The sequence below is a fragment of the Simochromis diagramma genome, unplaced genomic scaffold (assembly GCF_900408965.1).
Source record: "Simochromis diagramma unplaced genomic scaffold, fSimDia1.1 OVJJ01000602.1, whole genome shotgun sequence".
Lineage (NCBI taxonomy): Eukaryota > Metazoa > Chordata > Actinopteri > Cichliformes > Cichlidae > Simochromis > Simochromis diagramma.
This window is the reverse complement of record NW_024387040.1, coordinates 9,686,334-9,705,530: the sequence shown is the minus strand read 5'-3', so window position 1 is coordinate 9,705,530 and position 19,197 is coordinate 9,686,334. Positions and strand designations below refer to the sequence as shown.

Below are 19,197 nucleotides of genomic sequence, written 5' to 3'. Positions count from 1 at the left end.
TTTAATGATGAAATTTAATGATCGGGTATGTGTATTTAATAAAATGACACTGAGCTGTTTTTATAATGTTTTTGGTCTGGTTGAGGATTTTTGACTACATAAAAAAAAATCTTTGAAGCAATGATGCATTTATATTATTTTAAAAATTGCTTTACAGAACAGAAAAACACATTTAGGCTTCACAGATCAATAAAACAGCAGCTGATGAGGTCTGCTTTTTCATTTTAAAAGGTCTTCTTGTGGTAAATAACACGTCTTCCATATCTTTCCTTCTCCATCATGTTACGTATTTTATGTTTTTCTGTGAACAAATGGATAATCCAAGCTAAACTTTGGTCTCTTTAATTCTCATGTCGCTTTGAGCTCTGGTAGAAATCTTCTGAACCAAGAAATTCTACTAATTGGCAGCGTTTCCATTTACTCAGTAAATTCACAGCTTAATCTTTCAGCACATGTGTTCCCACTTATTTTTTGCTGTAAGTAGCTTTGGGATTGGTAAAATCATCTTGTTCCCAACTGTATTATATCATTTGTTTAAAATAGTGTTCTGGCATGAATTCAGTCTTTATTCATTCCAAAACAAATCACATAACACAAGATAAAGACAAATCTGGATTCTTCAGTATTGACCTCACGGTGTCGTCCATAAGCTACATGAAGTTTCCGTAAACTCACTTTCCTATAATTCGTCAGACATTGCCTATAAATATAACAAGATGTCCAACATATTTGACTTAAGATTTTTATCTGACACTTTAAACTCCTTAAATCCTGTGTATCCTCTTTGCTTCTGCAAATCATTATATCTGATATCACGCTCCACGCCAGAAGCTCCCAGGTTTTTAATAAAGTGATTTAAGGCTTTTACACTGTAAAATCTGCAAACCAGGTCATTTTTAAGATACTGTCTCCCACTAATTAGAAATATTCTGCACTTAATGATGATAATTTTACACACATTCCCCTAATCGGTGTGCTTTTTAAAGGGGGCTTGGAAACTTTTAGGCAGCATGCAATTTTATTTATTTTATTTTATTTCATTTTATTATTAACTAACCCATTCATATTTATGCAAAACTAAGGCTTTGTAGGCTCAAGTCCAGCTCAAAGCAGAAAGTGTAATATGTTGTTTTTAGGTGCATGGCAGCGCCATCTGTTGGAAAAGATGGGATATAACAGAGGCATATTATACTCTCTCTGCAAATTCCCCCCTCTATTCTTTTTAACCGTATATTTTTAAGCACCATTGCTTGCTCTCTTTGCATGTTTATTATCTTCTCTGTGTGTTTCCTTTATTTTATTCCTCTGCCTCCTCAATTTGCATTCCTTTGCCGCCTGTCGGAGGTGTCAGGAGAGGGAAGCTGAGGATCGTGTGTAGGATGCCCTTGGTGACACCCAGGTGTTGTTTACAGCTTTGCACGTGTCCGTAGAGCAGAAGCCTCGTACTGTAGCCTCCCTGGTGCTATAGGAAAATGACAGAAATGACTGTAAACCTGATGATGGTGATGGTGATGATGATGGTGTTCCTGTAGTTCCATGTGATTGGATGAAAAAGGACTTTTTCAAAACGACCTCCTGCACCACCTCATTACTGCTGACTCACCATCACCCAGCGCACTTAGATTAACACCCTCTGCTGCCTTCTTCTGAGTCATTCTCCCTTTTTGTTCCTCCACTTGTGAGGCTCTTACATCTTCCCCACCACCTCCCCTTTGTATCTCTGATCGCTGAGCTTTTTTCCACATATCTTTGTTCACCATCTCCTTAAAAGCCCTTATGTGCACAAAACCCATATTTTATCTGTCCTCTTCCACGCTAAACTTGCTGCTCGTCGCCTGTAGAGAGACTCAGATACAGTAGCGTGTGCGCTAACGGTGAGCCCTGAAGCGTGAATCATGAATTAGAGCTGCTGCTTAACAGTTACACCTCCTTTCCTTTTTTTTCCACTACGTCTTATTTTGTGCATGTACTTTTTGCAGGATCATGACACCTGTCTACCCCCTAATGGAGACTACAGCGGCAGCAGCGTGGTCCTGGTTAACCCTTTCTGCCAGGAGACCCTCTTCATCAACAGAGACAAAGCTTCTGCCATATAGAGACACAGAGGGGCGAGAAGCTCTGCGGATCCTCGTCCTCCTCTCCCCCTGCTGTTCTTGTCTATTTTATATATGTGGTAAATATTCAGAGACTTCGACTTTATACTGTATATCACAAACACAAAGAGCAACCTGAAAGAAGAGCGGCGTAAACAGATGCTTATTTACTACGAGGATGCACCTGCGTATTTTTCTGATGTACATTTTCTACAAAAGGCTTAATTGTGATAAAGGTTTTTATTGTCTTTATAAAATTACAGAGTATATGTGGTTTTGTTTCTTTGCAGTGGCTTGATGGTGAGTGCACTGTGGATGTTGCCACACAAAATCTGCTTTAGAGAGAGACACATGTGCTATAAAAAAGATTAAAGCTGTTCTTTGTAAGTTTAACTTTCCTTTAAAATCAATCCCTGAATACTTACAGCCTGTTGAACTTGAATAAGCACCTAGATAAGTCGGGGGGAGGAGAGGCAGGGATATGTGGAGGAATAATGGTTGTGAAATCTGAGCCTGTATTTATCAAACTTACTAAAATGATCATTTAGAACTAAAAGTAAAGACTGGCATTAAAATGACTCAACCCTTAAGAGTGGCTTTCAAATGATCAGTTTGCTCAGACTAGTCAGATACACAGACAACTGCAAGATTTTACCCAGTACAGCACATTTTAATATTAAAAATGTATGTTCTTTTATCTGGTAATGTTCTAATTAAGAAGATGATTAAACATCCATCTATTTTTTTTGGCCATTTATCCAGCTCAGGTTCACTGAGAGGTTGGAGCCAGTCAATCACAGGCCTAAAACACAGAGACAGACAAGCTTTGCCAGGTATCGAGGGGACTAGGAGGTCTGAGGGGACGGTGTAAAGCTGTAGTGGCATCCTGGTTATTAAACATACATAAAATAAAACATTAAAATTAATTTGTAGAGTCAATACGTTTCTATTGTGAAAGTAAGAATTAAACCTCACGGTCACAGTTTAAGCAAAGCAATAAAAACTCGCTAAAGTGAAAAGATGTTTCTGGGAGCTGGGCCCTTTATGAATTCACTGATTCACTTTGGTTTTTTTTAAAAAAATGTTATTTTAAACAGAAATTTAAACATTAGATGAAATCAGGTGTAGAGCTTCTACACTTTAAGGTACATCCTAGTAATTATATAGCAGCTAAGGGGCTTTGACGCAGGCAGCAGTGCGTGATGATTCCAAACACCTTAGCCTCAGAAAAACAGTCAAAAGCAGTGAAGACCGGAGCTGTGCTGTGCAGCAGACAGTGATAGCATGGAAACACACAAGTTCACCAGTTCTGCAGTTCGTTTTTAGGTGAATTTTAACCCTCGGCAGTTTGATAAACACAGGCTGGGATCTTATCGGTCAGTCTGAGCAGGTCTTTGGGCGATGTGGAGTCCAGCATCCAGCAGTTTTGAATAGCAGCTTTCAGCTCTCAATAAAAATGGAGCGGACTTAAATGGCCTTCCCCCCTCATGCGTCACCAGCTTCTCCGAAGAGGGACCACATAGATGTCTTAATTCCTTACGTTGGCCCTTTATATATCAATATGCGTGTGCATGTAGGTGCACTGGAGCGTGCGTGTGAGCAGGCGAGCTGCGACGTGCCGCCCCCTTTAACCAAATGTCACGGTTACTTTAAAGTTTAATTGAGACTCTGCGCGACGTTCAGCTCAGTTTTTGTGCGTCCGTTCCTGTGTGTGCCTCTGTACGTTTGTCCCGTCTGTTTGTCTCTCGTGTTTATCGTGGAGTAGCTACCGGTCATGTGCGAGAAAGAGTTCCTCGCTGCTGTAGGAAACATTTAGACCACCCTTGCTACTGTAAGTGTCTCCCTCCATAGACGGCGTGTTTATCCAGTATTGCAAACCGTGTCAAAGGCTGTGTTAGAGGCAATAAAAAACAAAAAATTAAAAAAAAATATACTGAGACAAATGAAGAATGCTGTGAGCACGTACAGAGGCGATTTAATCAAAAGTGCGTTTGGATATTTAGTTTCATTATTAAATCTGTGGTCCTTCTGTCATTTGTTTTTACTTTTGCATCGCTGCCGTTTTATTCAGTAATCAATGCTGTCTGCCTCTACTGTCGCTGAAGATTCTCCGTATTGTATGATGTTGTTCTGAGATCACCTGGTGAAGAGGTGATGGCGAACAACACAGCTAATTGATATTTCCCGCATTGGATGCTCACAGCCGGGCTTGTTGTTTTTTTTGCACGCTCAAAAAGTGGATATTTTACAAAAATGTTCAGTGGCACGGTGGAGCAGTGTTCAACATTATGTATTTTTTGTACTGTCGTATACACACTGTACTTTTTACTGCTGAGCAATAAAACAATGGGAAAAATAACCCATGGATTACTCTGTTTGTCTGATTTGTTCTGACTAGTTAGCTGCTACCTGTTTGTTGATTACGCAACGCGCACTGTAAACAGTCTTGCCGAGCACAGCACATCCATTGAGGCAGCGAGCTGGATTTTTCTCTTTGTGCACCGGTGCTGCATCTGGTCAAGTGACCTCTGGCTCGGGATGCTGACGTCAGTTCGGTAATCTGTTTACAAGCCTGCTTCACTGCTGAGAGGAAGCTTATTTTAAAGTCAGTGTTATTCACCCATTTGTTGGCTTTGTAGAAAGTCTTTGTAAATTAATTAATGACTAATTGTTTTGCCAGTTTTTTTCAATATCCTTGTTTTTGAAAGGAAAACACATTCTAACTTTAACCATCATTACTGATATTTAATATAAAATTGGGGTTAGAAGTTCACACACATACACATAGGCATTATTTACTACAGCTGGTACTTTCTCTTGGCCAAATAAAAAGGATTTGTTTGACAGCACTCACTGGTTTGAGCAATACTGAGATTAATGGGAAAGTCCAAAGAACTCGGAGAAACGTTTAAAAGGCGAATTATATATTTACACAACTTGGGACGGTCTCCTGGAGCCAAGTATGTAAGTGCAAGTTATTTGGATGTGTCACAACTTTGCCGAAGTCTGGAAGAAGACCCAAACCGTCATCCTTAGATAAGAGGAAACTGGTTGGGATGTTCAGGAACAACCCATGAACCATCAAAGCACAAGTCTGCCATGAACTGGGAGCTGCTGGAATACCAGCGTCACTGTCCAACCAAGAAAGAAGCCCCTGTTCCAAAATCATCACCCTCAAACTTGGCTGAAATTTGCAGCTGCCCTCATGAACAAGCCAAATGACTTCTGGAGAAAGGTTTTCAGATAAAGCAAAGATGGAGCTATTTGTCCACAATGGCAAGAATGTATGTTTGGAGGATTAAAGGTGAGGCTTTCAGCTCTTGAGCATGGTGGTGGTAACATCATGCTCCTGGGCTGTTTTGCTACCGGTTGTACTGGATGTTGGGAGTAGTACTACCTCCAAATTCTTCAACTTCACCCCAAACAGCAGTTAAACAGTTGAAACTTGGACACTGTTGAGTGAACCACACATAAAAACTGGTTCTGCAATGGATAAAGCAGGCTAACATTAAGCTTCTGGAATAGCCTCCCCAAAGCCCCAGCCTCAATACTATTAAAATGTGTGGGCTATTTTTAAAAGCCAGGTCTGTGCCAGAAAAGCAATCAATTTAAATGAACCAATTCTGCCAAGAAGAGCAAAGTCAAGCTAACTTTATTCATAAAGGGCTTTAAAACAGCAAGTACTGACCAAAGGGACAATTAAAAATCAGCTCTCACACTCTTGCCAATGAAAAGAAACGGATTTTAAGAAGTGGAGAGTGAAGAAGCCCGTCTAAGATCCACCACTGTCACAGGCAAAAGCTCTGTTCCTTCTGAGCTTCTGTTGTGTCCTCGGCACACCTAGATAGCTGACCAAAAATCAAGAAATCAATCTCAAATCAAGGGCTCAAAAATATTTAATAACACCTTTTCTGCGTGTATTAAAACAATACAGCTTTTCTTTGTGTTAATGTAAAGAAGTCCAGGTAACAATGGACCACAATCACCCATTTGACTTAATATAAAACAAAAAGTGAGTCACAGGAGGACATTTCTTCTCATCTTTCTCATCCGTTGAGAAGCTGAAATCTTATATCAAGCAAGAATTTGAAAACTTTTAACTAAAATGTTAGAATAAGACACAATGTGACTTTTTTGCAGCTTGTTGTTGGCAGCAAATTCAAAATGAGCCAATTTATTTAAAACAAACAAGCAAACTTCTAGGTTGATATTTTGTCCTTGCAACATTTTTCATTTTTTAACACAAGCTTTAACTAATTCTGCGTTCTGATTTATTCGTATCTTGAACTGCATCCCAGCTTTTCTCAGTAGTCACATCAAATAGAAACACACAAAAACCTTAAAAAACACTGATGTGAAAGGAAAGGGAACATTTCAAAGCCCCCAAATTACCATAACAATAACTGTAGATATGAATCATACTCATTAATAATTATTCTGCGTAGGCATATCAGAGACCCAGAAACGGTCATTACTGTTTTCCAGCAGTAGACTGTGTTATCTAATGCACGCTCAGCACATTAAAAAACTAATCAATCATTCACCGCTCATGTCAGGCCAGCTGAAAACTGTTGACTAGTTTAGTTTCTGGAGTAAAGGCCTCTTGGGTTTGTCTTTTTTGCCCACCGTAATCTCTTCCTTTTGTTGGCCAGTCTGGTTGGGCTTTGTCTTTTTAAATATGCTAGTGACTGCAAGCATTTTGAAGGTAGCACTTAACAAAGCCAGTTGTGTACTTCTTTAGGTCCTCTTTGTTGTTTTGTTGGTTGGTTTAGTTGGAGCCAGTTTGTGTTGTTCTGTGAAGCTGGAATAGCCTCTTTCTTAAAAACACTCTGACAACTTCCAGAACAGTTCTCTTATCTGAATTATCTATAACTAAAAGGGACACGACGACATGTTATCTGCATTCAGGACGTGCTTGAAAATGCAGTAATTTTCAGAACGATTAAATCTTCATAACAAAGGAACTGTCATGGTCCCCTCGTCCTCCTGTGCCAACCTACATTTCCCTCTATCTCACTCTGTGCACGTAGGGGTGTGTGTTTGTAATTCTGCTTGCCAGCTTCAGAGGCTGAGCCTTCTTGTGTGTCCTCTGCTGGCAGGCCACACCTGCAAGCTGTTGAGCAATCACTCACCTGGGTGCAATCTGATGATTACTCAGCGACTACTTAAGGTGGAACAGTTCCCAGAAGAAATTGCTGGGGTGTTGCACTTGCTGTGGTAGTGGGAGCACATGAGGCGCAGCATGGGTGGTGTGTTTGATTCTGTGAGAAATTCAGCTTTATCTTTGAGCTTAAATGATTCTCTGCTGTGCAGATACTCCCTCGCCACATGTAGGGGAAGTCTGTGTAGGAGAAAGTCTCCAGATATCACCTGCCTGCTCCACTCAGAAAGAAGACACCAAACAATTAACTATTTTATCTTTATTGACTTTTTGTGAGTTCAATAAACCTGTTAAACTTTTATTCCTGTGTTTGAGTCCAGATCTGGTTTGGTCCTTGACAAAAACACACACTTTTATTTTGACCAAATTATTGTTCTGGAAGAAAAAAAAAATACAAAATGTTAAAATATACGATCCATTGTGATGTAGTCTCAGTGGAATCACAGCACTACTTGTTTCATTATTTTATTTTCATTTCTAATTTTGCCACTTTCAATTTCCAGGAATAAATTGGCCAATCAGTTTATCCAAGCAAGTTATAATTACTATTATGTGGATACAGTACAGCAAAAATATAAACATTTTTTATATAATAGAAACCAACCAAGGCTACAAGCTATTAGAGCCAAAGACATAAGAAAGAGACATGATACCCAAGAAGGAAGGAAAGAAGGATGGAAGGAAGGAAAATACAGCAAGGAGTTGGCATTGCGAGGGCGACCGTGGCTCAGGGGGTTGGGAAGCGTATCTGTAACCGGAAGGTCGCCGGTTTGATCCCTGGGCTCTCTGTCCTGGTCGTTGTGTCCTTGGGCAAGACACTTTACCCTACTTGCCTACTGGTGTTGGCCAGAGGGGCCGATGGCGCAATATGGCAGCCTCGCTTCTGTCAGTCTGCCCCAGGGCAGCTGTGGCTACAACCGTAGCTTGCCTCCACCAGTGTGTGAATGCGAGAGTGAATGAATAGTGGCATTGTAAAGCGCTTTGGGTGCCTTGAAAAGCGCTATATAAATCCAATCCATTATTATTATTGAAATTTGGTGGAGGGAAAAAAAGCTTTTAAACCTTACCATAGAACAAAATCATCAAACTTGTTCAAATTTTATTCCAGATATGCAGATTTTATGTTCTGTTAACCAACTGAATTAAAGCTAATTTAGACGGCGCTCAAAATAATTGCCAAATATTTAACCCGAGCTTTTTACCAAGATAGCAGCCACGTATTGAGACTTGCTTCTAGAGGACAGGCCTCTGTTTTATGGGTTGCAGACAGTGCAAGTGAGGGTACAGCAAATAAAAGCTGCGCTGGACAAACTTTGTTGGGTGACCAGGTCCCACCAAATTAAATGTCGAGCCCTGTTTGTTTAAATCATGACATTTTGATATACCTAACTTTAAGGGAAAAAAAGAGGTAAACTATTGTGGTTACAGGTTCTACATCACTCAAATGAAGGACAAATAAAAACAATTAAAGCGTTTTTTCCAACTATTGTGATGCCACACTCCACCCTGCTTTCCTATTGGCCTGTTTGTGTGGCCGGTCTCATCTGCAGAGGTGGTGTGGTTCATTTCCAGTTGGTGAAAATGGTTAAACCAGGGCTCAGTGAGCCATTGTTCTTTATAAACGCCCTCAGTGCTCAGATGCTGTGTGGCTCCCCTCCCTGAGACATCTTTTGGATTTTGGTGCAAATAAACAACATTGCATACATCATTTCTTCACCCATGCACTTATTTACACCAGTGATCGCATTTGTTGCACACCTTGTGGTTAGTTTAAGCTCTTTCCTTGCTTCTGGATAACATGTGCTGACATATGAGCCCAGCTCTGCTTTTTATAATTAGGGGAACAGTGGTAAACCTTCCCAGGAGTGAACGCTCTACCAAAATTACTCTAAGAGTACACTGATGACCCATCCAGGAGATTGCAAAAGACACTATCTAAAGACCATGCAGCATTCAACAATACAACAATAGTTTTATTCAAGAATAAGAAAGAGACTGGGTATCCATGGGAAAGTCCAAAGGAGAAAACCACTGCTGACCAAAAAAGAACACAAAGAGTCATTTCACGTTTTCCAAAAAAATATGTGGACCGACAAGGCAAAAGCTGAACCTTTTACAAGGTTTTCACCCCGTTGCATCTGGAGTAAAACTAACGCAGCATTTCATAAAAAGAAATTCATACCAACAGTCAAACGTGGTGGTGGCAGTGTGATGGTCTGGGACTTCTTGCTTTGGCATGACCTTAAACAGGCTGTTCATGCTGGAAAACCTTCCATTGTAGATAAATTAAAACAATTCTGCAAAAAAGAGTTACCCCTCCTTATCTCTGTGATCTGCTTCATATCACCACAGTTTCCCGCTCTCTCAGATCTTCATCTGCCACACCTGCTCGCCTTACCACTATGGGGCACAGAGCTTTCAGTCGCTCTGCTCCTTGGCTCTGGAACTCACTTCCTTCAGCCTTAAGAAATATAGATTCCCTTCCCTTGTTTAAGTCACAACTCAAAACCTACTTGTTTAAACTGTCTTACTCGCTTTAATACAGATTTTGCTTGCTGTTTTTTGTTGGGGGGGGGGGGGGGGGGTATTTTTATTTGTTGTTTGTGGTTGTATTTTGCTGGTTTCTGTATTTTAATTTATTAGAATCTATTTTTAATCTACTGTTTTATTGATTTCTTTTCTCTTTGTAAGGTGACCTTGAGATTAAGAAAAGCACCCTCAAATAAAATGTATTATTATTATCATTATTATTATTATTATTATTATTATTATTATTACAAAATTCCTCCACAGTGATGTGAAAGACTCACTGCAAACTCTAAATTGCAGTTCTTGCTGCCATTGGTGGCACAGCCAGTTATTAGGTTTAAGGGACGTTTACTTTTCCACATAGGGCCAAGTAGGTTCCATTAATAATAAATCAACACAATTTTACTTTTAAAACTGCGTTTTGTTTGATCTTAAACGTTCCCAGGCAAGTTGCTGGGCAAGTAGGTGGCGCTAATTCACCTTGTTGCTGTTAACCGCGAAGAAGAAGAAAGCGGAAGCGAGGAGAAGTGCTTCCGGTTGACGGTACAGATTTGTCAAATAGCTTCTGCATGGCATGGTTGACAGGATAGCTAACGATTCAGGCAGAGGACCGGAGTGAACCTTTTTTTTTTTAGTCAGCTTGTAACAGAAGTTAAGCAGTGAAAGGACTCCAGAGTAACTCCATCTCCTCTGCTAGCTTCACCCGCTGTCCTCTCGGTCTGAGTGCTTATTTTCACGTTTGTCATTGCTCGGTTGTCTGACTGAAGCTAGTTAACGCTGCTCTTTGAAAATGGCGGATGTACCGACTGAGAAGAGCCTGGACGATTTCTTTGCCAAGAGGGATAAAAAGAAGAAGAAAGAGAAGGGGAAGGGGAAGGAGTCCGCCGCGGGGCCCACATCGGCGGCACTGAAGAAGACCAAGAAGGAGAAGGAGAAATCGACTAAAAACGAGAACCAGGACGCTCAGATCGATAAGGTAACCGGCGCTGCTCTGCGATAACTTTTCACATCGCTACCACACACCGGTGTCCGGCCGGGTGTTTGCTCTCGGATCAGAATTAGAGCCTCTGGGAGAGAAGCCCTGCTTGGCGGCAGCCTTTTCCCCCCTCCCTACGTTGTTTTATAAAGTCGGGGTAATAACGTGAGTTTATTTTCTAGGATGATGGAAGGAAAAGCCGGCATATGGTTTCCAGTGGCACAACAATGTGCCACGACGCACGTTTTGAGCTTTTTTCCCACGATCTCTGACTTCGAGTGCGATCTTTTAAATATGTTCTGACTTATAAGATTAGATGTAAACATTTTAAATCCACATGTTAATCATGTGCCGGCAGGAGGTAAAGCTGACAGCCCTCCTCTTTGCATCGTGGTTTCTCAACAAGGCCGAGCCGCCATTTGTTATAAGTTGTTAGCAGATCAGCATCTTTTTAGCACTTAATAACATCAGGATATGATCAGGTGATACAGCTGTGTTATCGATTAGCTTTGACGACTTGTCACACACACAATGATGACTGGACTACGGTGATCTTAGAGGCCTGTTAAAGTGTGATTTCACTGTGAGGTGCACGAATTAATGTTTTCCTCTGCCTAGGAGGACGAGGAGTGGAAAGAATTTGAGCACAAAGAAGTGGACTACAGTGGGCTTCGACTCCAGGCTTTGCAGATAAGGTGAGGTTAAAACATGTTTGATTAAGCTGTGCTTCAGCAGAAGCTTGCAGGAGATAACGCTCCCAGACAGATGTTTTTGGGACAGAGGGTGGAAAGAGAAGTCAAATTTTCAAACAGCAGCAGCGCATCCTTCCTGTTTTCAATGAATTAATTCATGGATTAAATGCTGAGAAACACAAGTTGACCCCCTCAGCAGACCCACAACTGGTCGCAGGAGATGGCTGCCCCTCCCTAAACCTGGTTGAGCTGGAGATTTCTTCCTGTTAAAAGGGGGTTTTTCTCCCCACTGTCGCCAACTGCTTACTCATCTGATTGTTGTTTTTCTATGTATTATTGTAGGGTCTGTACTTTACATTATAAAACCCCTTAAGACAGCCGTTTTGTGGTTTTTTTTGCTGCTAGATAAATAAAATACAATTTAATTGAACTTGTAATAAATTGCCTCTGTAGAACAGGGATGTCATACTATTTTATTACTAAGCCACAAACAGCTCAGTTTGATTTAAAATAGTTCAGACATTTCATAATAACTGTTAGTTCATAAAACATTATGTCCTAAGAAAAATTAGTGCTGTTTCAACATTCAGTCAAATGTTATTACAGAAAAATGCTACTGTTATAACACCAAGAAATCCATCAGAAACTTGTTACCTTGAGTTTGTTCTGCAGGTGAAAACAGAAATATTGTGCTAAACGGTCAAAAAACGTCCTATTTTTTTTTTTAAAATAAATAAAAACAAACAAATCTGTGACAGATGAAGAGCCGAATCTGTTACTCATATACATTGGTGTAGTATAGCGGGCCATGGCTGGTGTTTGGTAGTAAAACCAATTCTGAGTCAGACCTCTGGCTCAGGTTAAATCATCACTTTGGATCACAACCAGATGTAAAGGCGACATCTGACGACCTCACCTGTACCCTCAATGGCGAGTTTTGACACCTCAGTAAAGGCGTGGTTTGACGACCACTGGAATAGTTTTTTGGGTCTTTCCAGGGGTAACTGCATAGACAGAGACCACCCTCTCTAACTTCTGATTCACAGGCAGTTTTGTTCTACAAGAAGGTCTGAAAAAATGCCAGTAACCACTCAATTCAGAAAAGAGCCTCAAGGTTTTCTCCTAGAACACTTTCAAGGAGTAAAGAGTTAAGGCATCCTGCAGGGTGGACTGAACCCCCGCCGGGCTGTTTCTGGGCTCCGGGCCTTGGTTTTGTTTTGTTTTGTTTTTTGTTTTTTTTAAGAGTTTCTGTTCTGAACCTCCACAGTATAAATAATTTGAACCCTTGAGTGAATAAATAAAAGAACAGCTGTTTTAGCTGTGAGGTTAAACAGAGGGAGTGGTGAAAGAAATGCTAATCAGCTGACATGCGCCACTGTCAGTGGCTGATTAGAAACAGAACAAACACACAAAAAAACCTCTCCACTGCCATCCTGATTGTTATTTATTGGTACCGACTTAGAATGTCACAATCGGACTTCCCTAAAATAGGATGGACGAATTTGTCCACACACAAACAGTTCCAAACATTTCACAAGGTGCAGCTTTAACCTCAAGATCCAAAAATCATGCCCAATTTAAGTTGACCTTAAAAGGGGATAGCAGGCAATGTCCTTGTGCACCTCTGGACCTCTTCCAGTGTTCCTGCTATTTTTAGATCATTCCCTGGAAGTCCTGTTCTTGCAGCAATGCACACCATGTCTCCTCCACTGTATTAAAACAGCAACTGTTAATCTTCTGTTTCATTTTGAGGAAGAAGACAAAGTCTGGTGAGTAGAGTTGGTCGTAAGCAGTGATTGGGTTGGTCCTACTTCACAGAACAGGCATCCGATGTAACGCTTTTGGGCCTGGGCACGGTCGACACTACCAGCTAACGCTGGAGGTTGCTTGTTGATATGTAGCTGGAGGTCCAGCATCACCAGCGATTAAATATGACAGGTCAGTTTGACACAGAGGTGGAGGTTTCTGCACACTGAAGGGCCCAAGCCAGATGGCCCAGAACAGGACTTTCACAGAGTGATCAAGAAGTATCAATATCCATAGTATTAAAACACTGTGGAGGTGCACTGCAGTGGGGATGGAAGCCAAATTTCATGGGTTTTTTTTTTTTTTTTTTTGTGAGTCTTTGGCTCTGAACCCAAAACTCTAAATCAGCCATATTTGAATGCTGTCATTCTGGTGATGGAAATAAAAGGAAGCATCTTTGTTTTGCTGTGTAGTAAATGTACAGGGACACACAGGACATGGAGGTTTCTGTCCTAACCTTAGCTGAGTAACTCTGAAGATCAGCTTTGATGCATTCAGTTATATCAGCAGCTGGGCACTCTGCTTTACTGCCTCCTGGTTGTTTGTAGTGACGAGAAAGAGGAAGAGGAGTACGAGAAGGAGGAGGTTGGTGAGGATGGAGAGATCATTCTCGTCAGTGGAGAACGAGGTGAAAAAGGTCCCTGGAACAAGTCTGGTGCCGCGCCTCCTCCTGCTCCTGTGGGTGAGTAAACCGATGTAAAATCGACCTTTTTTCTTCCTGGGGGGCCTGAGGGGCCTTTATTTGTTAAGGAAACCCTCAAAACCTTTTTTGTTTCAGTCATTTAAATTCAGCTTTTCCATTGTTTTTTGAGCAGCACAGTGATTTTTGTTTTTTGATGCATTTCATTTCAGCCGTAGAGAATGTAGAGGTACCTGAGGCGAAGCCCGCTGGTGTATATCGCCCTCCGGGAGCTCGACTTACCACCACCAAACGAGGCCCCAGCCAGGGCCCTCCTGAAATCTTCAGTGACACACAGTTCCCCTCTCTACTGGCCACCGCCAAGCACGTTGAGACACGCAAGTAAGCAGAGTTTACAGGAAAACCGTTATAATAACGTATCTGGATGAGCCTAAGGGCAAAATATTCTTCAGCTCTGGGAACTGTTTGGCGATTCTTTGTAGATCGCTTATTTCACTCACGCATCTGTGTTAGGGTTGACTTCTGCCGTGCTAGTTTTACGTGGCAGTGTATTCTTGTCTCACAATGATGTTAGCGCTGTAGTCATCGCATCCTTATTTTCTCCTGTTTGTGCTGTAGCATCTAGCCTTTGTGTGCCACATAATCCATTTTTGTTAACAGTAGTTGTTTTGATTTTCTGGCTTTATTTTATTTGTAATTTTTATTTCCAATATGGTATTTAAATATGTACTAAACTTTGTTCTTAGGCTTGTTATCATTGTCCTGATGCTTTCATTATTGGACACACGGCCTCACGTTTAGAATACTCTGGTATTTAGACAAGTTCATGGTTACTCACAGTCTGAAAAACAAGCCCAAGTCATCACCCCTTCACCACTGTGCGTGAGCCATTTGTGCTGATTAGCCAAATGTGGCTCTGTGCACTTTGTCATAACAACATTGTTCCAGAAGTCTTGTGGTTTGTTCACTTGCAACCTTCCAAACAAGCCAAACGTGTTCAGTCTTTGTGCTCTGAGTGCTCTTTTAACTTTTAACAAGCTAAGTGAGGCCTGTAGAGTCTGAGGTGTGGTGTGTTGTGACCTTTGAGTGAAAAGTTGCCATATTAGCAACTGAATATTTTCCACTTGTTAATAATCATTCTAACTGCAGAGTGATGGACTTCATATTGTTCGTAAACCTTCCCAGATCGATGGGCAGCAACAGTTGCTTCTCTGAGATCATTGCTGATGTCTTTCGTCCTTGGCTTTGTGTTAACACACGCCTGAATGCTCCAGACCAGCAAACTGCCAAAGCTTCTCATGTTATAGAGGTGTTCACACTTACTGATGATCAGTTGATCAAAGTCATTTGATTAGCAGCAGCCGGCTGCTACTGATCTTCTCGATAGCTACGAAAGTAGTAGGGGGGTACTTAGTTTTTCACTGGACATAAAGTGTCTAAAGGCTCAGTTATGCAGGAATGATTATACTGTGGTGCCACCATAATTACAGTAAGTAATGTTGTCTCATCTCTGCTTTTGCTCCTTGAATGACCTGATGTTTGTGTTTCAGGGACAGAGAAATGGAGAAGACCTTCGAGGTTGTGAAACACAGGAACCGTGGCAGAGAGGAGACCGGTGGCGCTTCTATGCAGCACTTGCAGCTCGACAACCAGTACGCCATCCTGGGGGATAAGTAGAGCGGCGTCCCTCTGTCCCCTGGCCCCTCCAGCACGGTCCTGCCCAGCCCCTTTGAAGGAAGCTGATCCCAAAGCTGTGTGGACTGCAGTCCTGACAGAGCTCACGGTGCCACCATCACCACACACAACACACAGCCCCATACACACACTCACACACACACACACACAACACCCCACCACTGCAGCACATACAGTGACACGCCCTTTAAAAAGATCAGTAAACACACTTCACATACGTTTGGTTGGCAAAACTGAAGGACTGCATCTGAAGGGGCTGAAAGAGGGAACCACCGAAACGGAATTAGGAAATACACCCAAACGTACGACACTGCAGCAGCAACAAAAAGGCGACACAGGTGTCCTTTGTGGATTGTACTCAGAGCAGCGGTTGTGTGGCGCAACTTCTCTCTGGACTTGCTTTGAGAAAAGCCACAGAGGATCGAAGATGACTTTAGGCAAGATGATTTTACAAACTTATGTGAGAATATCTATTTTTTTGCAAGATCGCTATAACCCGCGGTTATTTTGAGGTGTATTTTTGTTCTTTTTTTCTTGAGTTGCGGTTGGGACTTTGAGAGCGGGGATACTACCTCAGCAGCATAGCTGGTGGTGACCATGTGGACTGAGCTTCTTTTTTTTTTTTCTTTTTTTTTTTCCTACCCTCACTGTGGTGGAGATGGGAAGGGGGGGAGGGGCGAACACCAACCTCCCCCCACCCCCTTCCCCTCCCTCTGCTTACAAGCTGACCATCAGGCTCTTTAATTTAGAAACTTGAAACATTGTTCTTTTTCTTCTTCTCTTTTCCTTTTAAATTCACGATGACAACACTCTGCAGAGAGCAATGGACAAGAAGCGATAGGTTGCGGTCCTCATTTAGATGTTTCTTTATAAAGTGGCCTTACTGGTAGAAAGAAACTGCATTGTCATCTGAAGTGAAGTGCTGTCTCAACGGGCTGTTGCCTGCCTCCGGATCTCACCACTTTGCTAAAAAAAAAAGACACAAAAAACATGCAAAAGAAAAACAAACTCGAGAATGTAGTGCTGTTTTAGTTTGCCTGATGATTACAACTACTAACTGTCTTTCATATCCACTGTTTGATTCTGCTGCCCTTTTTCTCATTGAGCATCAGACGAGTCATTAAAGCTTGTTTCTAATCTGAAACCAGCCTTTTGGTAACAAATGCTTTCCTGTGGTCTGAGTGATTGGAAACCACTTTCAAATGCTGATTTCTTGATGAAGTTTGACCATACTGACTAAACCCCCCCGATTTTTAAGGCTTTTGTGTCTTTTCCTCACAGGTAATCCAAAAATCGCAGTCCTCATGTAAAACAGGTAGCTTGTGCAGCTGTGCGACACCCAGTTAATATCCAGTGGGCTTTAAAGCAGTGTGTTTAGAAACATAAAGAAATGAAGTTATGTTGTGTATGTTCTTCCCATGAATATGTTAGGGAGCATTGATACCTGCTGGGACATCCTGCTGGGTAATATTTGTGATGAAAAAGACCCTCAACACAGAAAAAAAAATAAAGTGATCCTTGTGAATTTAGTCTTGTCTGAATCCTTGAAGCTGTAAACGCCTGACTTGTGTTAATCTGATGTCCCCTCGATTATCGATTCCTATGTTGTCTCATTTTGTCAGAGTAGATGTTTTTTGTCCTGACACAAAAGTTCCAGCTCTTGGGTGAAAAAACACATTTTAAATGACCTTATACATGCATAACAACAAATAAGAGAAAAGTCTTCTTTGTTTTAAATACAGCCTTTTAATGTTTATTCAGAGAAGGCAGTGAAACTAACAGATTTTGTGGTCTGTCTCTGGGAGGTTTCATGTTTTCATCTTTTTAGCGTCTCTTGGATACGTCTTCTTTCGCTGTTGCTTCCAATGACATGTTGTGATGAACAGTCTATAAAGTATACAGAGGAAAAAAATAAATAAAATGATTTCAGTTAATTGCCACACAGTCTCAGCTGTCTTGTCCATGTTATTTCAGATAAAATGCTGTTGTAAGACATGAAATCTGTGCTGATGGTGTGTTACCACTGTTGAGGGAGTAGAATTACTTTTAAAGCGGATGCACGATCCTATGAGGAAACGCCTCATAGGATCATGCATCCGCTGACAGCCAAATGACTCAACTGACTTTCAAAATTTAAAAGAACCCACCCACCACCAAACACACTCAGGGTCTGGATTTGACATACAACTCGAACATTTTACTCCCAATTCTCCTCCCACAGAGGTTGATTATCTTTTTAATACTTTTACATCTACGCTTCGTATGACTCTGAAAGAAAAAAATAAAACACAGCAAAACCTTAAATCAGACATACTTGAATCTTAAATTTGCATTTTAAAGCAGATGACTCGTAAGCTGCTGTGGAACTGGCGTGTCATTAATTTGTTTTATTTGTATTTTTGTAAAAAGCCCCGTAAAGCTAGAACATCTTACTACTCATCACCGATTGAAGAAAATAAAAACAACTCTGAGCGGAGCATTCATTTAACCTTAACTATTAATGACTTGATGAATTTATTTGCAAATAAAATTTTAAAAGAAAATGTTTATAGAAAAAATTATTCATAACCTCAGTCTCTAGAAGTAACATTATCTACAGCTACTTTCAATACCATTAATATTTATTTAGTCTATTTCTCCAATTGATCTTAACTTCAGTAATTATTCCTCCAAACCATCAACGTGTCTTTTAGACTACTTAAAAAGCCATCACTTGCCTCAGCTGTTTTAGGTAATTATAGGCCAATCTCCAACCTTCCTGTCATATCAAACATCCTTGAAAGAGTAGTTGTCAAACAGCTAACAGATCGTCTGCAGAGGAATGGTTTATCTGAAGAGTTTCAGTCAGGTTTCAGAGCTCATCACAGCACAGAAACAGCTTTAGTGAAGGTTACAAATTATCTTCTTATGGCCTCTGACAGTGGACTCATCTCTGTGCTTGTCCTGCTAGACCTCAGCGCAGCGTTCGATACTGTCAACCGTAATATTTTATTACACAGATTAGAACATGCAGTCGGTATTACAGGTACTGCGCTGCAGTGATTAGAATCATTTCTATCTAATGGGCTCCAATTTGTTCATGTAAATGAGGAGTCCTCTTCACACACTAAGGTTAATTATGGAGTACCACAGGGTTCCCTGCGCGGACCACTTCTGTTTACCATTTACATGCTTCCCTTAGGCAGCAGCATCTGAAGGCATAGCGTACATTTTCACTTCTATCCAGGTGACACCCAACTTTATTTATCCCTGAAGCCACGTAACACACACCAATTAGTTAAACTGCAGGAATTTCTATTAACATAACATAACATAACATAAAGATCTGGATGTCCTCTAATTTCCTGCTTCTAAATCCAGTTAAAACAGACGTTATTGTAACTTTCTGGTTATGGTATCTAACCAGAAAGTTACTCTGGATAGTATTACTTTGGCCTCCAGTAACATTGTGACTATTAAATAACAGAAAAATAAATAAAACTGAATTTGGTCAGAGTAGGTGTTTTTTTTGTTGTTGTTTCATCTCCTAAGTAACAAATAGATTTTAAATGACCTTATACAAAGCATAATAACAAATAAGAGGATCTTTTTAATTATAGGTTTCT

At 40.9% G+C, this 19,197-nt stretch overlaps 2 protein-coding genes across 3 annotated transcripts in view; both read left to right on the top strand.

The window, feature by feature from the left end:
- The window catches only part of tmem108 (transmembrane protein 108), a 56,807-nt gene extending 52,344 nt beyond the window's left edge, over positions 1-4,463 (top strand). The window contains exon 5 of the mRNA XM_040044495.1: positions 1,980-4,463. Within this exon, the coding sequence (XP_039900429.1) occupies positions 1,980-2,096 (117 nt within the window). The 3' untranslated portion in view covers positions 2,097-4,463. The remainder of the gene's footprint in view (positions 1-1,979) is intronic.
- A 5,845-nt stretch (positions 4,464-10,308) lies between these two features.
- cdv3 (carnitine deficiency-associated gene expressed in ventricle 3) lies at positions 10,309-17,537 on the top strand. 2 transcript variants are annotated; one of them, XM_040044224.1, is made up of 5 exons: positions 10,309-10,759; positions 11,381-11,454; positions 13,806-13,939; positions 14,110-14,278; positions 15,448-17,537. In XM_040044224.1, exons 1-5 carry the CDS (start codon positions 10,574-10,576, stop codon positions 15,572-15,574), a joined length of 690 nt encoding a protein of 229 aa, XP_039900158.1. In that variant the 5' UTR covers positions 10,309-10,573; the 3' UTR covers positions 15,575-17,537. The 2 variants fall into 2 exon arrangements, with proteins under 2 accessions (XP_039900158.1, XP_039900157.1); XM_040044223.1 differs by having other exon boundaries at positions 10,310-10,759; positions 11,378-11,454.
- Positions 17,538-19,197: the final 1,660 nt, after the last annotated feature.